At 38.8% G+C, this 17982-nt stretch overlaps 1 protein-coding gene across 3 annotated transcripts in view; it reads right to left on the minus strand.

The window, feature by feature from the left end:
- Positions 1-17982, minus strand: part of LOC140187024 (receptor-type tyrosine-protein phosphatase T) — a 1622799-nt gene that overhangs the window by 39802 nt on the left and 1565015 nt on the right. For all 3 annotated transcript variants that reach the window (XM_072241892.1, XM_072241901.1, XM_072241888.1), the window contains one exon: positions 2853-2950. In XM_072241892.1, the coding sequence (XP_072097993.1) occupies positions 2853-2950 (98 nt within the window). The remainder of the gene's footprint in view (positions 1-2852; positions 2951-17982) is intronic.

Here is a 17982-nt window from a genome sequence, read left to right on the forward strand (position 1 = left end):
TAAAGCAGAGGTTGATAGGTTCTTGATTAGTAAGGATGTCAAAAGTTAAAGGGAGAAGGCAGGAGAATAGAAATTGAGTGGGACATAAATGAGCTATGATGGAATGGTGGAGCACATGGGCTGAAAAGCCTAATTCTGCTGCAATGTCTTAGGATCTAAAATGGACGAATAGTTTGTGTAAGTCGGATACACTACAATATGCAGTTATATTGAGAGCAGGAACACTAATTTCAATATTCTTGTCACCAAAAAGGCAGGATGGTAATGTGTACTAAACACATTCTCTGTTGCAGTCAGCATACCAACTGAATATAATGATTGTGGCATCCAGCTAGCGAGAACCATACTGTTCACTGACTGGATGTTAAGTTAAGGTTAAGTTCGTTAAGTTGATGCTCAGTCCTTAAGTAAAATAGAGCAGGGAAATGGAGCAAAATAGGCATGGCCACATGTCTAAATCCCGATGGATGAGTCAGTGCTGGCCATCCCTGAATTCCAGGAGCTGAGACCAATGCCAAAGGAAAGGTTGCAACCAATAGCCATAATAGACGTACATCTGAAGCTCCTGCTCACAGATTTGCAAGCTGCTGATGGTTTAAATAAGTGCCTCATATCTTCCCGAGTACACGATAACACAAAGTCTGCTTTTTCTCCCCCTTTCAGAAACTCAAACAAAATTATATGGAGAGGCAGAGTAGGAAGACGAAGGCAACATAGATGATGAAAAGACAACATTAATTGATTTTACACTTGCTGCACCAGCTTAGACATTGAAGCAATTTAGGAATCAGCACAGTGGTGGGACCTGCATGTAGTGAGTCATACAGAGACCTATAATTAATTGATTTGTCCACTACATTTTCCAGTTACATCTCTATCAATGTTTACTTCACTTTTACGGCAATTGTGATGCTGTGGCTACTCTGTGTTTCTGGACACAAATTCAGAAGCTTAGCTAAACAGATTGGAATTAGGGATTCTTTTGTAGATGAGAATCAAAACAGTTGCAGATGCTAGAAACGAAATAAGTGCAGAAAATGCTGAGGCTCAGAATTTCATAATTTGAGAGCAAGATATGCAGTGTGTTGGCACATCCCCACACACTGATACTGCATTAGTAACAGTGAAACGTTTACCCATTTGTCTGACCAGAAGGGAGAGCATTTCCGTGAGATGCCAGAAAAGTACTGTACTGGACCATTGACTTTAATGTTTTAGTGCATAAAACATCCTTTGTTGCTATTAAAATCAATGCCAGATAATTAAGCACAACAGGGAAAAAAATGTCAGCTTACTGACACATGTTAGTGCCAATGTGTCTTTAGAGTGTCTTGACATCTTTAAATAATGTATTATATTGTTATTCTATATAGCTAATTAAAAGCAGCCAAGCCACTGATTACAATGAGCTGATGAAAATATTTGCCTCAGTTCACTTCTGACCTTGTGTCTCTTTGATTCTGGACATAATTTATTTCAACATAGATGAAACAAGGTCAACCATCGACAAGAAAATGGTTTTGTACCAGGCTACATAAAGTTGTAATTCTGTCTAACCTCGTACAAAACTATGTGGGCAGGGAAGACTTACTCAACTGGAGAACATTAACAGAGCAACATTTTAAACCCAGTTGAAAATATTTCATGATAAGTAGATCCTGCAATATATTTCATGAAAATGTGTCATGAAAATAATCATGATAAGAAACAGAACACAGAGTCTTTGACTTGGATACTCCATCTGCTTAACTGGACCTTGTACTTCTGTTCTGCACTTGCCATCGAAGTATTATAGGCAGCAGTATTCATTAACTGTGAGGTAATTGGGATTTTCAGCAGATATTATGTGAAGCTATACAATTGCAATTGTTTTCTGTAATGTGAAAAAAGACAGTAGAATTGGAATTAGAAATTAGCATATACTGTACCTATGTCTACGTTGTCTGTGAATTAATAAAGCATTACCCTTTAGCTCAGAGCTGTGCTGAAACCAAGATGGGCCACGATTATTGTCATGGTGGGCCTCAAGTCAATGAATCCTGGAAGGGACAGAACAGGAGGCAGTATGGTGGATTGGAGACTCTAGGTTCAGAGCTGTACATTTTGAAGATGGAAATGAGGGCAATAAGTGGGGCAACTGTAGCAGGAACGAGTGAAGTTTTGTGAATATCTCATGATCTCTGAAAATGGAACAAACATTGTTTCTTCTTCTTCGTAATCCAATCCAGTTAATTAATTACAAACATTTAGGAATAGGCATACCCAAAGTTTGCTTTTTTTTGGAAAAGAAACAGTTTTACAATCGAGCCACAGTTAGCCATTTGCTGAAATAACTGTAGGTACTGTTTCAGACAAGGGATCAAGATACCGTACATCTGTTTATATGTTCCTCAGCATGACTGTGATACATCCAGATATGTATGTACCATTTCTGGTCACTAAATTGGAGATATTAACTTGCTTGAAATAAAGCAACATTTTAGATTTCTTCTCACTTTAGAGCACAGCCTCAGTAAAATTAATTTCCCACACTTAGTTATTTAGCAATTGTTTGTTATTTTTCCTCAGTTGGACAGAAGATAAAAGTTAAAACACTTAGAATTCTTTACGTAAATTATGTAAGTAATGGATTATTGCCCTAATGGAAGTCTTTGAATTTCATTTTACAACCTATTGTGTATAATGAAAAACATTAAAATATTTACTTGCACAACCTGGGAACTCTACAACTATGAGGTTAGACAAAACTTCAAAGAACAAGTGTTAACATTATCCCAAATTAATTTATGAAGTTATAATTTTGCTAAAACAAAACGGATAGATAGAAGATGAATTTAGAAGGCATGTCATACCCTTCCCACTTCGACCAGATTAGTTACCATGACGATACTGGATGAATTTTCCTGCCATATCATTCTCCAGAAATCTTTAACTGTTTCCTGCATTGGACCTTCAGGATAGGAAAACAAAATAATTGGTTAATTCTAATAATTATTAATGTATACAATGCAAAATAAATTACATTTTTGATAATAGTTATCAAGAAATATGTAATAAACAGCAAAGCCAAATAAGGCAGTTTACAAATATAGTTCTTTTCCAATATTTTTAATATTTATATGTTTAAAGTTAGTAATTAAGAAGCAGATATTTGGTTGCAATTACACAGAAATTGTGATGAATATTCACTATTCAGGGTCAGGAGGCTTTTTGCTAAACTCAGATTCAAACTGTTTACTGTTATTTTTTAAACTTGTATTAATTAGCTACCTTGAGAAATAATACTGTCTAGGCTCAGGAAGCCTATTGTTGACTTAACCCAGACTGCAACCTAATCAAAAGAAATTATATTGTTAACCCAAAGCTTCTGTCATCTGACCTGATCAATGGGAGTTGTGAAAACATCACATGTAGATGGGCTTGTCATTAAATGACTTACAAAAAGAGATAAATATTAGAAGGATGTGAGGGTGGAGCAGAATTACAGACGTGAAGACCTAGGGTCCACTCCTCAGCCTTGACCAAAAAGGATCTCTTCCTAAAGCTTCTTTGCAACAAACATGTTCAACTGCTACTCACCAGTATGGTTTTCTAGCTGATAAACAAAATCGTATTTGTGGTAGGAAATCCTTTGTAGAATTATAACTGTCAGAATTCTTCCTAAAAATAATTGTATTCCATTTAAATTAAAATAGCAGTGTCTATCCTGCTTTGTTAGTTGAAATATCTCCTCCTGGTTGGAAAGGCATCTCTCAGCTCAAAATAGTGATTATTGACAGTTAAACCCTTTCAGTAAGTCTTTGATTTATAGGCTGATAAAGAATAATCTCCCTATAATGAATGAAAATAATCTACATTATAAGACTTAAATTATTGACAACCATTGCAACTTTCATAGAAAGCAAAATAGAACAAAAAAAAAGAAATTAAGTATTTTAAAAAAATGACACACCATTTATAAATTCAATCGACATTAAGTCACAAATATTCTGATTGAGTTTGACATATTTGGTCCTATGAAAAAATGCCACAGGCTAAAATCTCGATAGCCCATTAGATGAGTTTTGAACTCTTTGAAGTGCAAAATCAATGACAAAGTGTATTTGGTATTTTTGGGTTTGAATGCAAAATTGTTTTGCATCTTCTATGGTGCCACATATTTACATGTTAGGGATGTGGAGCATGCAGCAACTTGGATGTTACTCCTGTAAGAATTAATTGTACATTCTGCTGAAGAAGTGCATAGGCTTCCAATGGCAAAACAAATCTTAAAGTGATTATGAAAGCCTGTCAGCACCTTACCTGAGCCATTGTTGAAGAGTTTGCATTTCTTTCAATCTTCTATGATGGACAAGTTGTCTCCCATCTTTCAGATAAAGCCTTCTACATTATTGTGGGTCCCAGCGCTCCAAAAAATCCCTGGGATAACCACCTCTGATGTGACAATATCTGATCACTCACTGGATATATAAGATCCCCTGTCTTTACACCACTCTCAATGAAAAGTATAGTAATCTAATGGGAACCTAACAAAATGAAGCTGCACTTTCTATTGTGACTGGCTGCTTTAAGTTTTTACTGTGGTGTGAGATCATGATTGTAAGTTTACTTTGCTTAATTCTACTGTTGCCATGAGTTAATGGACCAAAGTTGTGGAAGTTGGCATGCTTGTATGATGTGTGTGTAAGAAAATCCCTTGCTGTGGGTTCCACAAAAACTGGCATAGGGCAACTGTGCGTACTACTTTGGTTGGTGATGCATTGCTCATTAGCATTTCTGGGTCCATCACTTTAAAGAACAAAAGATCTTTCCGGTGAGAAGCAGTAGTGGTAAAAGCATTAGAGTCCCATGACATATCAGCTCCTGAACCCCTAGTTCTCCTCTGAATTTTTGATCTTGTTCAGTCCTTTTGATCACACAATTAAGTTCCCAGGTTACTTTGATATTGATTGCTCTACTGTTGTTCAAACAGTTTGAAAAAATAGAAACAAGAGAACTGGAGCTGGAAAGATACTTGCAATTTGACAAGACTTTTCTCATTACCTTCCTTTCATTATATTCAGAAGTTTTTTTACATCTTAAGCGCACATTATGTTCTACATATTGCAGCAACAGAAGACCTTTGAACAATGTATGAGTGTTATAACATTCAAATTAAGTTGAGAAGAACTGGATTTTCCTTCAGGATAGATTAGTCATAAAATAAATGTGAGGGCAGGGCTTCCACTTGAGGCTCCAAGGGTCATAAACAGGAAGTTCAGAAGTTATTATGTGTGCTCCTGCTGAGATCATTGCTTCTGAGAGCTGGACAGGGAAGTACTTTGTAGAAACAGCAGTCAGGAATCCTTACAATATCAACTCACAATGCGTTAACCCTTGAGTGATAGTGTTTGGGAGGACAATATTCTGTTTGTATGAAAATAATTATGTTAGTCTTCTTTTTGATGAAAGCAAGCAATAGACTTTATTGTTTCCTCAGAGACACCGATCAAGGCAACTTCGATGAGTAGACTGAAAAATTGGAGTGATAATTTTAAAGGAAGCTACAGAGCAAAGCACAATGCTTCCTTCAAAAAATTCTGGGTTTTGGACTTACAGATACAGTAGAGTAATCAGGGCTTGCCTCAGGAGATGCAAAAACATGATGCATCGACACATGTCCATTCACTCACAGAATTTTATGTCTTATGCAATAAGTAGTTTTATATTAGTATAAGGTTGCAACATAATTTGCAAATAGGAGCTCTCCAAAATGACATCAGCTAAACTGAAGTGGCTGCATTTTATCCAGGCTTACTCGGTCTTAAAGTAAAATTATTATTTTTTCCAAACCAGTGTTACTGAATCTCATTAAGAGACCTGATAATGAAGCTAATCTAATCTGCATTTGTTTTCATTCAAGAAAAAGTTCACAAATTTATGCAACAAGTCCTCAAAAGCAAGTGAAATATGATTACACTATATTTCTTTTCTGTTGATTGATTAAAATATTTCATTTAATCTAAGAGCTTTATTTTCAAAGTATAATATAACAAACAAAGGATCATGCTAGGTTACATTTTCCACGACATAATTTGAAGGTACATCTTACGGACAGTATTTTTACACACGCGCACACATATATACAACCAAACATGCATAATAAAACACAAAATGACACACGGGTTCAAAGTATCATTTCATTAAGTGATTAAATATTGAATAATGTCTGAATTAAAGTGATTTGTGAAAACACTACATCAACTAATTAATCAAAACTGCCGCATTACTAAATTACATAGTATACATACACATATAATACACACACTCTTAATTGTATCAGGCAAGCAGTTGTAGATTTGACAGAACCATTAATATTGATTATCTATAATTCTGTAAGCGACATGTGGTTCATAATCATGCTTTAGATCTCTAATATCGATGGAGATTTATAGTGTGAGGATTTGTCTAAGGACATGTAAAGGCACAGTTTGCTCAGAGCCAATGCATCTCCCAGAATACTGTGGAAAATGACGTTAACTACATTTTAACAAAACTTTTTAGTGAACTTAAAGGCTATTTAGTGACATATGGAGAAATCTCACTTTATCAGAACAACATCTATATTTGTAACTCACACAATATTCTCCAAAATTCAAGACATGCTCCAGGAAATGTTTGATTTAATAATTTTGCTCTTGAGAACAATCTAAGTGATTCACAATATAACAGCATAGTTAATGGTGTATGTTAAAGTCAAAATATTCTCTTCTCTTCCCCATTCATTCCTGTCATTATAGAAAGCTACCGCCCTACCATTGTTGGAGGATACAGAGAGATTCTTGATCAATACTGTTCTCTCAGCCAGATTGTGCTTTAAGAGGCTATGAAACAGGGAAAAAAAGAGAAAATGTATCACATTGGGAACCCTGTGGTGCATTTAATTAGTACACTATCCTTTCAACTTTCAATCCTAAATCTGATTTGAGTTGAGACTGATGATCTGACAATCCAATTCGAAGTGGCTGTAGGAACAGCCAAGAACACATCTATCAGCCTTGATGTGAGACTACAGAGGCAGTTCAGAGAAGCCAAGTGGGAAGGAAGACAACACACTCTTTTGAGGCACTGATTATACACAAGTTTTTGAAAACCAGAATTTTAACAGCTTGGGCTAAATAAAATATTTTAATATTAAATTGGTAAAATGGGATATTATTGTCACAGTGATAAATTTTGTTTTGCATACCATCGATACATATCATTTCTTCACAACCGTGCGCTGAGGTAATAAAAGGAAAACAGTAACAGGATGCAGAATAAAGTGCTACAGTTACAGAGGAAGTGCAGTACAGACAGACAATAAGGCATAAGGCTATAATGAGGTATATTTTGAGGTCATGTTCATTTTATCATTCTAGTGAACTGTCTAATAATATTGTAACAGTGGGATAACAGATGACTTTCTGAAAGATCACCTTTTCGTTAGCAAGAATTTTTTTTCAGAACAAGGAAGTACCATTGCATAAAATTAAGTCAGAAACAACGACTGAGAAAAGTGCATTAATAAGCAGGGTATTGACAACAAGGGGACAAAGAAAAATCAATGGAAGGGAAGCCATGGGAAACCCAGGGAAAGTTAAGTTCGAACTGGAAATAGGGCACTGAGTAAAACTGAGTAAAGGAGAAAGTAAGATGAATAGTGTGAGAAATTAGCAGCAGACAGCTTGGAGCAGCAAATCAGTTGACAAAATATAATGAGAGTTGGGAAACTGGGCAAAACATGGCTAAAGGTGAGGCAGAAGAAAATTGTTGATTTTGAATTGCTTGGTAGAGTAGTGGTAACACAACACTTTACAGTACAGGTGATGCGGGTTCAGTTCCCAACACTGCCTGAAAGGTGTTCTCCCCGTGACCGCGTGGGTTTGCTCCGGGTGCTCTGGTTTCATCCCACAGTCCCAGGAACTAATGGTTGGTAGGTTAATTGATTGGTGTAAATTGTTCAGTGATTAGGCTAGGATTAAATTGGGGGTTGTTGGGCAGCGTGGCTCGAAGGACTGGAAGGGCCTGTTTCACGCTCTATCTAAATAAATAAATAATAAGTAAACATTTTATCAATAGTAATTTAATTTAAGATTCAATTAGGATGATGCACCTTGGTAGGGAAAACAAATCCACACCTATGAAAATTTAAGGGCTAAGATCAAAACTCTCCCAAAAATGGGCATAAGGATCACAACATTGGATTAATTTATTCCCTTTTCTTGTGATGCAAGCAATGAGCCAACTAGGTGATGCTTGTAAATTTAGACAATGACTGCATTACAACAACCAGGCTGTTCACTAGCTGTTAATCTCATCAAGGGACCTATATTGTTTATGCAATTTTTAAATTAATCTCCACTACTTAATGCCAAACCTTACACCATAATGGAAAAATGCATTATGGTTGCAACACATTGCTGGCAACTCTGTTCTGGGGGACAGACAGAAGATTGCCTGGAAATGCTTGTCCAGTTGTCAGTGCAGAATGTATGGTTACACCTGTGCATTCTAATCCGGTTCTGAAATTTGTTCCCATTCAGTAGAACTAAATTTCAGAAGCAGAGAAGAAGGTATAGCAGCTAATGTTTTGCATGTTTGATGCTACTAACCAGGGGTGAACTTCTAGGTGGATAACTTTTTTTATGAGATTCGAGTGTTGGCTAGAGCAGTGGTCCCCGACCTCCGGGCCACGGACCGATACATTGCCGCGAAGAATGCAGCGGTGCAGTGGTAGTCGGAACGCACCCAGCACATCTTTAAGAAAAAGGCCGAAATAAACAGGCTGATTAATTAGGTGCCACCTGGCATGTAAATGTCAGCCCAGATCAGAGGTGATTGCCGATTGCGTGCCTCTGATCTGGGCTGACATTTATGTGCCGGGTGGCACCTAATCAATTAGCTTGTTTATTTCAGCTTTTTTCTTAAAGATGTGCTGGGTGCATTTCGGCTACCGCTGCACCGCTGCATGCTCCACGGCAATGTATCGGTCCGCAGCCCGGAGTTTGGGGACCACTGGGCTAGAGAATCACTTTGCACTAGGAACAGATAGCTGGACGATGGAGTATAGATCTCCACGCCAGGATGCAGTAATCACAAAAAGTTCATTGACTTTCATGAGTGGTCACGTTCAGTGAAAATATCTTCAAGTACAGTATCCAATCAAGCCTCAGTCACTGGTCAATGTATTGGCTCTTCTGCCACCAATCTGTCAATCGTGATTCATACCTAATACTCATTCACACATTTAGTTACCATTGGTGAACACTTCACACACAGCTAACCTGATATGCAGATATTATTCCAAGATACATACATCACTCAAACATATTGAATGCCATTCCCTTACTCACTTCCTTCAATTTTGCAGGAATAAACCGGTACAAAGTTTGAGGCAAATTTCTGCAGGGTGCAGGGGGCAGTTTTGTGACTGAACTGAATGAAGAAGATCGTGCTGTGCCTGAATTAAGACTAAAGGCAGTGACAGCGCCCTCATATCTAATCCTCCCCTCACATTCTGCCTTCTCCTCAACCCACCGTTTATTCTAATTTACAAGCTGAAAATGGTGAAAAAATGTTTCTTTTAATTTCTTTCTCTTGACGCCATAATCCCACCTCAGTACCATTATTGTTTTAGAAAATTGAGGGCCGCAGACAGCAGTTGGAAAACAAGAAGACCACATTTGAGTTTCCACTTATAGAATAAGCCCAGATTATGGCACATTGTTCAATATTGTGCTGTCTTTGAGGCAGGATGTTCCTTCTGAAATTTGGCTACCCATTGTCTTTTCTCCCTGGTCCTTATATTTTCATTGATTACGACTCAGCAGTCGCATTTTAAGCACGGGTTCAAGCTACAGCTTTAAAGCTGCCTCTGCTGAGCATTCTGCCCATCCTCTAACCTTGCTTGCTTTATGTTTCCTTTGCACCCTTTTCAAAATGGTATCTGAGTCTAAATTTGGTATTCCGAATTCTGAACTCTTCTGATGTGAGGATTGTGAAGTTCTACATTGTATGATTTGGTTTGCTGTTACTTCCCTCTACATCTGTCTCCTCAGGTTCTAGAATTTCTTGAGCTATTAGGACTAAGGGCCCTGCATCACATAGTATATCTCAGATGTTATGCCTTCATTTTCATTTTCAATAGGTTCTGAAGTAGCAGAGAGTCAGAGAAGTGATACGTGGTGCAGGTAGCTGGGAAGTTCTTTATTCACTGTGTGGTTTTCTATGTGCTACCATTGTCGAGCCTCAAGATCATTTGTATCTTCTCAGATGATGTACAAAGTTGTATATAGTTGTATACAAAATTATGAGAGGTATAGATAGGGTAAATGCAAGCAGCCTTTTCCCACTGATATTGGGTGAGATTGTAAATACAGGTCATGGGTTAAGGGTGAAGGATGAAATGTTTAAGGGGTAACAGGATGGGGAACTTCACTCAGAGGGTGGTGAGTGCTGCCAGTGCAAGTGGTGGATATGGAGTCGATTTCAACATTTAAGAGAAATTTGGATGAGAGGGGAACTGAGGGCTATGGTCTGCTTGTGGGTGGATGGGACAAGGCGGATTAATGGTTCAACACGGTCTAGATAACGTCTGACTCTATGGCACTACGATTCTTTGGACTCATGCCGCATTGCTTTTAGCGTAGCATAGTGGTTAGTGTACTGCCATTACAGCTCAGACATTCTGGAGTTCAGAGTTCAATTCCAGCACTGTCTGTAAGGAGTTTGTACGTCCTCCCCATGTCTACATGGGGTTCATCCGGGTGCTCCAGTTTCCTCCCACAGTCCAAAGTTAACCAGTTACTAGGTTAATTGGTCATTGTAAATTGTCCTGTGAGCCCGTGGTATTTCGAATGCCGGGTGAACAATGTAGTCTTTGGGGTAACTGCAAGTCTGTGTCTTTACTGTTGCTTTGCTCACACTTTAGTGCTCGGTGGCAGGTGCCCTTGTTTTTTTTTGTTGGTGGGGGAGGGGGATTGTTGCGTGCTGTGTGGGAGGGAGAGGAGCTGGTTGGGGGGGACATTGGGGTTCTAATGTTTAACTGTCATTCATCCTTTGAGGCAGTCTTCTGTTTTCCTGGATGGTTGTGAAGAAAAAGCATTTCAGGATGTATATTGTATACACTTCACTGACAGTAAATGTACCTTTGAAACTTTTGAATGAGGCTAGTGTTAATTAAGTGGGTTGCTGGTTGGTCTGGCTCATTGGGCTGGAAACACCTGTTCCGCACTGTATTTATAAATAAATAAATAAATAAGATTCTAACAAATTGAATGGCTGGTATGTGATAGAAAACTGCTTTGCCTGGTTCTTCAAGGTCTGGTATCCTTTTTCATAATTCTGGAATGAAGTACACATCCCTGTTACTTCTGACAATCTCTCCTTTTGCAGTTAATTTTACTTTGCTTTGCAATTCTACACACCTCAGAGATTAAAAATATCTCCATGGTTCTCTTCCAATAATTTGCCATTCAAGCTGCTTCTTTATAGCACAACCACCATCAATGTCTGAACCTTGAGAAACACTTTCTCATCGTTCCATATGAATTTCATCCTAACTGGATCAAAATAATCTCACCAGACATCCTGAAACTTTAATTCTGTAATCCTTCCTACTTTCTCCTCTCCACTCCAAATTATTTTCAAGAATGAATCTATAGAGATGATTTCTATATTACCAGTCAATGCCTAACTCCTCTTGCTGCTCACATGCTTTTGACTTCCAAATTGGATGTGAATCTTCTATTCTATTTCCATATTTTTCTTCCCCTTTTAATTTTCTTTCCCTTAACTCCACTTGAGCTGTTTTCCTGTATCATAGAAACATAGAAAACCTACATCACAATACAGGCCACACACATCAAAGTTGCTGGTGAATGCAGCAGACCAAGCAGCATCTGTAGGAAGAGGTGCCGTCGACGTTTCAGGCCGAGACCCTTCGTCAGGACATGACGAAGGGTTTCAGCCTGAAACATCGACTGTACCGCTTCTTAGAGATGCTGCCTGGCCTGCTGCGTTCACCAGCAACTTTGATGTGTGTTGCTTGAATTTCCAGCATCTGCAGAATTCCTGTTGTAAGCAAACTAATTAGTTCACTTTCCAGTTTAATGAACGCAGCAGTCCCAGATATGAAGCATCTCTGGCCTCCTGGAATCAGTGCTGAAGGAGAGATCTATCTGTTGTTCTGCCAAACTGTTGGCTAATATTCAGTGAGATGGTGCCCAACGATGACATGGACAGAAAGGCAAAGTGCATTCTATACAAATTTGCTGGTGGTACAAAGCCAGGTGGGTAACTAAGCTGCGAGGAGAATTGAAGACAGGCAAAGCAAGAGAGAAAGAAGGTGGTGGATAAAATGTGATATGGCAAAATGTGAGGTTCTTCACTTTCATAGGAAGATTAAAATAAAGACTATGTTGTAAACTCTTAGAAACTGATCCTGTTAGTTTGCATTGGGTTCTTTATGTGCTAATTCATGAGAACTATGTCAGGATGTGTCACAGAATCAGAAAGGTCAGTGGGACATTGGTCTTTATTACAAGGGGTCAGGCTACTAAAGTTACAAAACCTTTCTGAGATTATTATTGGCCGTCCCTCAAATCAGAAGCTATCTGTGCCACAGATTTCAATATGATACATGAGATGACTCTAGAGGTTGATTCCAAAACAGAAACCTCTCTGCGCTGACACAAACATTTCCTCACATGTCAACTGCCCGCTGGACTTTTTTCTCCCCCTTTTCGGCTTTGGGGGCATAGTGCTTCTTCTTGAAGTGGGCCCTTGCCATGTTTGAGCCTCCACGAAGGTCAGTTGACAGCCTGAGCTTCCTACCTTGTGATGTCTGCACCCGTGTTTTCAGGCATGCTTTCGAGTTGTCCTTGTAACACTTCCTCTGAACACTGCAGGATTTATGACTATAAGTAAGTTGGACTGGAGAACTTTCTGGAGGAGATAACAATCCGCTGTTTATACACAACATCTGGTTCAGCAGAATTGGTGCATTATCTCAGAGCTGGCGAAGTTGGCTTGTGATGATGCTGGCATTAGAGCTTTGCTGTTCCCACTTGATAGGTAAGATCTTCCAAAGGCCTTGTTGATGGAATCCCTTTAGACTTTTGATATATTTTTGGAAAGCAAACTAAGTTTTACCTCTGTAAAGGGGTGTAGGGATAATAACAGCACCATAGACTGTATCTTGGTGTCCTTCTATAGGTCATGATTGCCGAAGGGCTGAGGATGGGGCAGTTGGTATACAACTAGATATAGTGTGCAATAAGACAGTCAGGAGTGACAGGCAGATGATAAGGTAAAATTGTAGTCTGTGGGATGAGTTGCAATGTAACATGGCACAAAATCTTAAAGTATAAAAAATATAGGACTGAAGGTGTTATATTTGAATGAATACAGTATATGGAATAAGGTAGATGATCTTGTAGCGGAGTTACAGATTGATAGGTACGACATGGGGATCTCTGAGTCGTGGCTGAAGATCATCATTGGGAGCTCAACATTCAATGATACACATTGCATCAAAAGGACAGGCAGGTAGGCAGAGGGGGTGGGGTGGCTCTGATAGTTAAGATTGAAATCAAATCCTTGAGGTGACACATGATCAAAAGATGTAGAATCCTTGTGGGTAAAATTAAGAAACTGCAAGGGTAGAAAGACCCTGACAGGAGTTACATACAGGCCTCTGAACAGTAGCCAGGATGTGGGCTACAAATTATAATGGGAGATAGAAAATGCATGTCAAAAGGGCAATGTTTCAAGGTGCCACATATGAGTCTGCTTAACAAGATAAAAGCCCACGGTATTAAGAAAAGATAGTAGTATGGACAGAGGATTGGTTGATTTGGAGGAGGTAAAGAGTGGGAATAAAGGGAGCCTTTCCTGGCTGGTTGCTGGTGACTACTGGAGTCCCGCAGGGGTCGGTGTTGGGACTGCTTCTTTTTACAATATATGTCAATAACTTGGATAACCGAATTAATGGCTCTGTGGCCAGGTTTATGGAAGATATGAAGCTAGGTGGAGGGGCAGGTTAATGTTGTTGAAGCAGCAGAGGCTGTAAAAGAGGGGGATTAGGAGAATGAGTGAAAAAGTGGCAGTTGGAATGCAGTGTTGGAAAGTGCATGGTCATGCATTTGGTAGTAGGAATAAAAGTGTAGATTACTTTCTAAATGGGGAGAAAATTTAAAAATCCAAGATGCAAAGGGACTTGGGAATCCTCATGCAGGATTCCCTGAAGGTTGATTTGCAGGTTGAGCCGGTGGTCAGGAAGGCAAATGTAATGTTAGCATTCATTTTGAGAGGACTAGAATATATAAAAAAAAAGGATGTAATGCTGAGGCTTTATAAGGCACTGGTGAAGCATCACAAAGTACAACCTCATCATGAACAACAACCTTAATTAGGGACAATAACAGAAAATGATGGGAACATGTAGAGTTTTTGACCTGAAACATTGACTCTGTTTTCCTTTTCATAGTTGCCTCTTGATGTTTCTTGCTCATTCAAGGGCTGAGGGCTTTGTAGGCTGAACCAGCGTTACACTCCCCTAATTGCCCTTTAGAAGGTGGTGGTAGACTCCCTGCAGACCCAGAGGAGTGGTATATCCACATTGCTGTCAGGGAAGGAATTCCAGGATTTTGACCTAGCGACAGTGAAGAAACAATGTGGTGTGTGGCTCATAGGGCAACTTCTAGGTGGTGCCGAGTGGTTCTATCCCTCTCTGACTTCTTTCCAGCGCTTGCAGTTTGTGCTTTCCAAAGCCTTAACTATCAGATGTTTGACAGGGTGAAACACATCATAGTGCCTACAGTGCCTGTAAAGGGCTGCACTGATCTTGAAAGGAGCCTATTAGTGACAAACTGGTCGACATAGCAATGGAGCAAGTGGAAAAGAAATCCTGGAGTTTAATATTTGAGACAAAACCTGCAGCTTCCAATCCCCTCAAACTTTCTCTGCCACCAGTCTGTAGCTCCTTTTTGTCAAGATCATGTAATTAACTGAATGCTCCACCTTAAAAGAAGTGCCGGCTTCTATGATCTCCAAAGCTTCCAAGCTCTGTGGCAATGGTGATGGGAATAATCTCAGTAATAATAACAGTATTTGGCTATGACTTTTTGCCTGTAGCCGAGTTTTCTTGAGCTTTGTTGATAACTGAATACAATTTTGGTCTGTGTTACAAAAAGTTTGAACTTCCCTTACAACCAAAACAGCAAAGATTCACCCGAGATGAGAGAATTATCCTACGAGAAGATATTAAATAAGATTCAAGAATATTTGCTGGAATTTTGAGAAATGAGAGCAAACATACAAGATTCTGAGAGCAATTGATGCCTAGATGCTGAAAAACTGTTTCCTCGTGGTACAGGGAGCTAAGGGACATTAGATAAATTATCGTCAATCTCGGATTGAGATGAAGAGAAAAATTCTTTGTGCAGCTGGTTGTAAATCTCTGGAATTCTCTACCTCAGAGGCTGCTGGTGATGGTCACCTAGAACTTTCAAAGCAGAGGTGATTGGTTATTAGTTCTTTGAGAATCAGCAGACTTGAGGCAGAGGATCATCATGATTATACTGAACGTTCAAGGAGTATGAGAGGCTACATAGATCTGCAGTGCACTCTTGCCAAAGATTGGATGTCCTTCCTACAGTTTGGAGCCAATCCTGTGCACATGACTATGAATAAGGTTTAGTAAGGGGTCATCATTACTGTTATAGCCAGTTATGAATAAAATATAAAATCTCATTAGTATTTTATGAAACAGTTTTGTCACTCTGGCTTCTGCCTTTAAATTCCTATAAATCTGTAACCATCAGTGCCTCTTCCTTTTTAACAATGTTAGCCAACTTCCACTTAAAAGTGTAATTACACCTGTAATTTTTTTTTAAACAAAGTGAGCCTCCTCACACTTACCAATACTGAACTCCAGCCCCAATATCACCTCTAGAACTTTGAAATAATTAAAGAAGCTGGTAAGTATTTTGATTAATTAATAATCCACTTTAAAAGTAAGAAGTGAAATTTCTATGATTCTCTCTGAGGAACCACAGGGTAAAGGATCCCCAATCCTTTCAATGAATAGATTGCTTGACGTCATGGAGTACCCTATAGATGTAAAGATTTTCTATAGGCTACTCCATGAGGTCAGGTCTGTGTGCTGCTTACTGTACTATTTACTGTTTAACTCTGCTGCGTGCATTTTATGAATATATTTACAGTAATCTTTTGGTTTATGTGCTGCGTTGTTTGTGGGTGCACCATGGTCGGGAGGAACATTGTTTTGTTTGGTTGTATACATGTACTGTACAGTCAGAATTAGAACTTGATTTGCATTTATATGATTCCTCTCATAATAATACAAGTATTTCAGTGTGTTTCACAGCCACAGCTGAGTTGTACACACAGCAAAATCCTACAAATAAATAATGATCAAATAATCTATTTCTCTGATATTGATGAGGGATGACTATCAGCCAAGATGCCAGCCAGGGCACATAAAACCTCTTGCAAGTTCAAGTATCCCAATAATAGAATGCTCACAAAGGTAGGTCTTGATTTACAGTACATTCTGATATGGGGCAAGCCTGGACACCTCACTGGCTTTGAGACAGAGTGGAATAACAAGTTGAAACAGCTGTCATAAAGTAAAGAGAAGTCAGATTTCATCTGTGTCCTGCTTGTCCAAGTGTTGGTGCAAAGAAGAACGTGAGTTCAATTATAGTTCTTCAGAAAACCTCAAAGGTATTACAGATTTATCATTTAGCTGTTGAAGATCATCCATTTTTAACACATACTCTCTGTGAAGATGGAAGAAAACGGAGTCTAAATCTATTTAAATATTAGAAATATTGATGCCTTTATTTTTAGAAGCCACTCCATATTTGTGGCAGTATGTTTGTGCCCTTGAGCAAGGCACTTAATCACACATTGCTCTAGTCTGTGCAAGGAGTGGCGCCCCACACAGACTCCCAATCTCGCTATGTAAGGAATGAAAATGCCCGACGCAGGCCTCTCATGGTCTGAGACGACATTCCCTCCCCTCCATATTTAAAGCATATTAGATCATTGGATGAAGATTTAAATGCCTCTTGAGTCCCCAACAAAGACCTGTGTTGTTTATTTTAGTTAACTCCATGTTACGTCAGATCTTTAGAAATGATCAATTATGTTCAACAAAAAAAGAAATCAAAACATAAAGACTTTAATTGGCAGCAAACATCTTAAGGAACTCTACCACAGAGGAAATGATGACAGGAGAATGCAAAACAGTTAAGTGGAAGCATGGTCAAAAAGATATTTCTGAGGAATTTTTCAAGCTTGGATTGATTTTGACATTGAAATTTCCTGCCTGTCACTCATACACATAATGGTGCAATGACTGCAAATGTTGAGTAATTAATCTCACTTAGGTTAGGACAACTTGAATGGCAGGAGGTTGTGATGGGGGGAAAAGGGGCATTGAGCTTGCAGAATAGCATTGTTCCTGGTACTCTGAGCCTTTCAAAAATAATTTCATATGCTTAATAAGGTGCCATTCATATTTTCCCTGGTGTTTTAGCATTCTGAAGGCAGCATTTCCTCCAGGATAGTCTTGCTCACTCCTCATCTCTAACAATCTCCGTTCCCTTCTTACTGCACCTTACAATGCACACCTGCCCTTTTACCTCCTCCCTTCCCACTACCCAGATACATAATTACTCTTTCCAACTAATTGATCACCAGTAGTTACAGCAACAATAACTTTGTTAAAAGAATTACATTCACTTTATAGGAGTAGTTGTCAGCTCTTAAGAATACACATTTCTGATTCTAAAACTCTTTCTAATTGAACAACCTTCCCACATGAAAAGAAAGCGCATGGCAGAGATATTACTGTTGCCCTTTCAAAAGTAAGCTTGCACATTTGGTTGGAGGCCAGTTGAGGAGACACAGGAATATCACCTCCAGAAAGCA

The sequence above is a fragment of the Mobula birostris genome, chromosome 2 (assembly GCF_030028105.1).
Source record: "Mobula birostris isolate sMobBir1 chromosome 2, sMobBir1.hap1, whole genome shotgun sequence".
Classification (NCBI taxonomy): domain Eukaryota; kingdom Metazoa; phylum Chordata; class Chondrichthyes; order Myliobatiformes; family Myliobatidae; genus Mobula; species Mobula birostris.